The sequence below is a fragment of the Gavialis gangeticus genome, unplaced genomic scaffold, assembly GCF_001723915.1.
Source record: "Gavialis gangeticus isolate Ggan-Ray unplaced genomic scaffold, GavGan_comp1, whole genome shotgun sequence".
Classification (NCBI taxonomy): domain Eukaryota; kingdom Metazoa; phylum Chordata; order Crocodylia; family Gavialidae; genus Gavialis; species Gavialis gangeticus.
In genome coordinates, this window is record NW_017729019.1 from 9,423,357 (window position 1) to 9,429,324 (window position 5,968).

Here is a 5,968-nt window from a genome sequence, read left to right on the forward strand (position 1 = left end):
CTGGCATTTTCTGCAAGGGGGCTTGAGCTTAATGAGGTTGAGAATCACTGGCTTAGGGGTTCAGCTGTTGGAAAGGGAAATCCATTTTCATGCAGTTTGTGTTTTAATGAGCATTATGCTCCGGAGAGTCACCCATGCAAACTGTGTAGCAGGTAGCAGAGCTGGACAAAACACAGGGGCTTAAAATAGCCTCCCGTGAAATGTTCCATGTGTATGTCATGGGCTTCATCACGCAGCAACCTGGGTGTGTTGTCCCTGTGATGCCTTGAGTTCATGCCGTGGCTGGCCTCTGAATTTTCCACTGAACTCTTTTAACCTGGGCCTTCCCAGACTTTGTTACTGTTCTCCTGAGCCTGGGACCGATTTCAGCAAAGAATCACAAAGGTATTTCTTAATTGAATTAGAGAAGATCTGCATAGAAAGTAATGATACTGTGCATGTACATATATACACATAGCATATTTCCATATAAATACACATGCAGATGTTACCATGATTTTAAGATGCATAATTACCCCAGCTCTGTTTTGACTTTGCTTTCCAAGTGCCTTGATCTCACTAAATGTCTGCACAGTGGATTATTTTTTTCTCCTAACGTCTTATGTTCTTGCGCAGGTCATCTTTCTTTTACTTATTTTTTTCTTGTTCATGTATCTGGTTTTTCTAAGTCCTTAAATCCTAGGCTTTTTACTGTGTCTCCCCCCGACCCCCAACTTCTTAATCTAGTTCACTGGGAATTGAACTTGCTATTTGCTGCCTTTTTCATATCAACTGGAATGTTTAAATCAACAACCACCATTTATGCATGATGCTTGTAATGGAATAAGTTTTGCCTGCTGTCACAGCATGTACTACTTAAAATGACTGACCAAAAGAGGTTGGGGAGGAGAAACTTGTTTGAAAGCAGTTTATGTAGTTGGTTTCCCCATGGTCAGATACGTTATTTTTTTCCCCTGCAGAATAACAGATGAGAGCACCCGCAAACATTCCCAAGGGAATTTGGGGGCAGGGTGAACTTACAGATCTGTGCCCCTAACAGGTTTTGAAATTGATAAGTTATTTCAGGGGACAGCCCCTTCAATGCAGTGGTAGGATTCACTTTCATTTTGTGCCAAAACCATTTTGTCAGGCTGATTGGAGATGGGAAAGCCTTTTTACAAGCTCATATCTTGTCCCTTCCCTGACATGCAGAATTGTTCCATGCAGTGTGTAAATTCAACTGCTTTGACGCATTCAATTGGCAAGGTGCATGAGCTATCATATTCAACTGGTGTCCTTCATATAATTTTATGTAACTTGTTTGGTTTTTTGTAAAAGTGGATTTTCTGACATTCAGGAAGTCACCTGATTTATTTTTTGTAATATACTAGAGTCCTGGGCAAAACCTCCTGAATGTTACAATATCCTCCTTTTCAGAAAAGCCTGAATGTTACAATATCCTGCTTTTCAGTACTTCCAATTTGGTTTCTCAAGTGATTGCTTTATGTTGAAAAAAAATCAGTCTCTCTCTGGTCCCAGTAGAGAATGCAGTCTTTTTGTAATAAAGACATTTTTCTTGTGCCCTTGATCGTTCCTGCGTAATTGGTAAATATTTTTAACTGCCTGCCATAGTGTATACTGTGTCAGCCAAAATGCTTTCTGCCTTTTGCTGTATCTGCTAAGTTGCTAACCTGCTCCATTAACGCGCAACACCTGAGAAAGCAATGGTGTGGTGCACTGATAGCTAGGGACATTTAATCAGATGGAAAGATGTGATACTGAGTGCATTGTATAAAACACAGTGACCCTTTGTGAGGCTGCTAGATAGGCAGAGGCAGTGGAGTTGCATTAGGGATGAATTTGGCTTCTACTTTGGTTTTGTTTTCTCAGCTGTTTTAACTTATGGTTTTTCCTTTGACTTGTTGCAGCATGGGCTTCTTATATGACCAACTCCCCTACACTGATCGTTATGATTGGTCTCCCTGCACGGGGCAAGACTTATATGTCCAAGAAACTAACCCGCTACCTCAATTGGATTGGAGTGCCTACAAAAGGTATGTATGCAGAAACATATCACAATGGAGTTTCAGGCTGCTGGTGCATCGGTTTTAATCCAGCCCAGAAACATAAGGACTGAAAATTGAGTGTTGCATTTAGAGTACGGCTTTTTTTTTTTTTCTTTTCAACTTGTGGCACATATGCTTCCCTGCCATTTGTAGCCTTTTTGGCAGTGGCATCAAATCCCTCAAAGATTCAATGTTCTGTGGTGACTGAATTCATAGAGTCATAGAAAATGAGGCTGGAAGGGACCCCAGGAGGTCACATCTAGTCCAAACCCCTGCTCAAAGCAGGACCAAACCCAACTACATCATCCCAGCCAGGGCTTTGTCTCGCTGGGTCTTGAAAACCTCCAGAGATGGAGATTTCACCACTTCTCTGGGTAACCTGTTCCAGTGCTTTACTGCCTTCCTAGTAAGAAAGATTTTCCTAATACCCAACCTAAACCTCCCTTGCTGCAGCTTGAGACCATTGCTCCTTGTTCTGTCATCTGCCACCACTGAGATCATAGCATCTAAATAGAAAGTTAGGGTTGGAAGACACCTCAGGAGGTCATCCTGTCTGGAAACTCCATGTGTACTTCCACAAGGGTCTCTGTAGGCAAACTGTCAGGGTTAGTCTGTAAGGGAAGCTCACAGTGGTGCTCTTCAGTTTGCATCTATTCTGTGTTCAGAGGGTTCAAGTTGTCCATGCGTGGAAACCAGCTTATGGCTTCCATACCAGTTAAGATTTCAGAAGAGGCCTCGAGTGAGATTTACACCCTCGTGGTGCCCAGAGCACAGGGTGAATTTCAGCATACAGAGGACTTACGGCTCTAGGGCTTGGCATCTTTTATAAGAGTGGAATTCTTCTGCAGATCCCTGTGTAAGATCTTAAAAGGCCCCTTTTGCTTTACTTGGGTCTCTTCTCCCATGTAGCACTGCACGTGCGTACACTTAATAATGGGAACTGCGTGGGAATATGTTGCTAATCAAAAAAATAAAGTCCTAAATGTGTTTGTTTTTGTGAAGTGTTTAATTTAGGAGTGTACCGTCGTGAAGCAGTGAAGTCGTACAAGTCCTACGATTTTTTCAGGCATGATAACAAAGAAGCCATGGAGATTCGGAAGTAAGTCTGCACTGGGGGGGCGGTCCAGCTCACTATGAAAATCGGATACACAAGTTCCTCTCACTGTGAAGTTCATGTACCAATACCTCTGTTTTGGGGAGGTAACATCTAATTGGCAAATACAGGATGAGACTCTGCCACTACTATTTAGGTTGAGAGGAATCGACTGTGGGCTTCGCCTCCCTTATTTCAGTGGAGTTTGTTTGCACTCGGTATAAGGCATCAGTAGCACAGATAGGCTTGGAATGGAGTTCCAGTTTGTTCTACCTCAGTAAATGCCACATGAGCTGAAAGGCTTTAAATGCCGGTTTGGGAGCATCTGATGAAATCTCATTTTCGGGGGCCTAGTGCTCTACAGAAACAGTTTTCATTTGATTGACATTTTCCCATTTTAAATTCCCCCTGCTTGCTGATATCTAGTTGGCCCCGCAGTTATCTTTCTGAAGGACTAGGGCTACTAGAAGCTCCAAAAGCATCCTTCAGATGGATTTTTATGATAAGTAAGCAAGGCTACAAGCTGTGGTGTCTCTGACTGGAGTGGAAAGGCATCCTTTCTGTAAATGAACACTTAGAGTGAGATCCTGGCTCTGCTGATGTCCCTGGCTGAACTCTATTGCAGCCAGGATTTCATCTCGAGGTTACTGCAGTGACAATTTCAAGACCAGGGAGGTCCTAGAGGTGCCAAATGGCACCAAAATAATAAACCCACGAAACAGGCTGGGCTTGCTCCTGTTGAAATCAGTGGGAATTTTATCCTTTACTTCAGGGGAAGTAAAATGGGGCCCAGAGGACAGAATTCAAATGCTTCAAGGGGATTAATGAATGACTGTAGGGGAGGGCTGGAGTTAGCTTCTGCTCCCAGAATCTCTCTGCTCTGGCTGCCAGTGCACTTGGCCCCAAGGACCAGGACTCAGCAATGATCTATTTGTCTATATAAGGAGAGATCAACAAACTCCTGGGTTGGAAAGGCAGTGCCCTCACAGCTGGGGCGTGGAGGTGGAAAGGAGGGATTAAATGGTGTTCACTGAACCTCCAGGGCTCTGGGATAGATGCAGAGAATGCCCTTAACAAGAGAGAAACAAGATATCTAAACCCCATCGCTCCCTCGTGTAAACTCTGGGGTCATGATTTGCTGGGCTTGGGATCGGGATGCTTTACACCAGCTCTGATCATGCCAATTTTTCTCCTGACAGAAAATGTGCCTTGGTGGCCCTGGAAGATGTGAAAGCTTATCTCCTGGAGGAGTGCGGGCAGATTGCAGTAAGACGATGCTAGAATTAAACACAGTCCACATGAGATCAGTGTTTAAAGTAATGACTGAGTTTTTCAAAGCTGCCTAAGAGACTTGGTCAAGCATACAAACCCTTCTGGCAGCTTTGATACAACCTTGGATAATGACATTTATTGAGGTTACTTGTTGTTTGGTTTGTTTTTTCTGTCCTGTTAGGTCTTCGATGCAACCAACACAACTCGGGAAAGGAGGGACCTGATTTTAAATTTTGCTAAAGAAAATGCTTTTAAGGTGATTTTTATTTATTTAATGTGGAATAAGACTTCAGTAATGTAATTTACAGCCTGGGTATCTCCCATAGCCATAAGCCTCCCTGCCTTTGAAGGTGTGTTTTTGCTCTTAATTTTGCCCACAGGAATTTTCGTTTCAATTTATTATGCTTTAATGGCAATGTTGAGGGGTTTTTTTTCTGTGCAAAGGCTCCTTTACAATCTCATTCTGCAAAGGCAGGGTCTTAGAAGGCCAATATGTATAATTTTGGAGCTTTGTTTTTGTTGCCTCTGGAGATCTTGTGCTTTTTTTCCTGGTGGGATGTCCAGAACCAGACTTTCTGCCTCTTACTTTTTTTGTCCTTATTTCACTGTATGGTCATAGAAGCGCTAAGGTTCTGTTCTTGAGCTGCTTGCAGTTTCCTAATATGCAGTTTATAACTTGGATATGGACAAATCCCTGAAGGTAGAGGAATTCTGCATGTATCAATCAATCCGTTGCATCTTACCTTTTCCTTTTGGTGCTGGCTTGCCTGCCGCTTCCCCTGTGTTGGCCAGGGGAGCAATGATTTGCTAGGATCATGCACCTGATTTCTTTCTTTGCTTTTGAAGCCAGAAAGAAATGTCACTTCCTCCTTGAGCACACTTCCACTGCATTTGAGGCAGCAGTAGGAGCACCATTTAGGACAAATCATAACCTGACAGACCTGCTTGTCCATTACTGTGCTCATAAAACTTGCCCTATCTCTGCAAGATAGCATTCTGGGGGCTTGGTTCTCCTTGACATAGCTTGTGTTGTCATATCAACCTGGGCAAAGTGCTGTCCTTTTGTAAGTGTAAATGATAATGTGTAATGCGAGGTCAGGGAAAGTCGGGCCCCTCGCTTCTATGTATGCATCTGGCTTGGGAAGTTTTAGTGTGCTGATTGCAGTGATGGGGTCCAACAAAGCATACTGCCTTGATCAGTCCATATTCCTTAGATGCTCAGACATCTGGTGATGTGTAATGCACACTTCTAGACAGAGCGATAGCAGGAATCCAATGATTAAAACAAGGCGAAAGGTTGGTTTCACACAAGATAAAAATCAAATGTACAAAATATTAATGTTTTCTCACAGGATGCAAATTTGGGGTTTCAGCAGTTGCATTCACTAAGTGCTTAGTCCAGGAGCTATGCTATACAAATGACTTAAAGGCAGAGATTTGAACTTGAAAATAAAGAACAGTTAGCTTGCTACTATTCAGAAAATGCAACAAAAAACAATAATTTAAGAAAAACTGCTTCCAACAGTTCACCCTGATACACTCTTGCAGACACATTTAA

At 42.8% G+C, this 5,968-nt stretch overlaps 1 protein-coding gene across 8 annotated transcripts in view; it reads left to right on the forward strand.

The window, feature by feature from the left end:
• Window positions 1–5,968, forward strand: part of PFKFB2 (6-phosphofructo-2-kinase/fructose-2,6-biphosphatase 2) — a 55,529-nt gene that overhangs the window by 6,137 nt on the left and 43,424 nt on the right. For all 8 annotated transcript variants that reach the window (XR_002096705.1, XM_019514035.1, XM_019514033.1 and 5 more), the window contains exons 2-5: window positions 1,908–2,033; window positions 3,048–3,144; window positions 4,338–4,404; window positions 4,592–4,666. Coding sequence is in view for 7 of the 8 variants with exons in the window: in XM_019514035.1 (XP_019369580.1) it covers window positions 1,908–2,033; window positions 3,048–3,144; window positions 4,338–4,404; window positions 4,592–4,666 (365 nt within the window). In the remaining variant the exon portion in view is untranslated. The remainder of the gene's footprint in view (window positions 1–1,907; window positions 2,034–3,047; window positions 3,145–4,337; window positions 4,405–4,591; window positions 4,667–5,968) is intronic.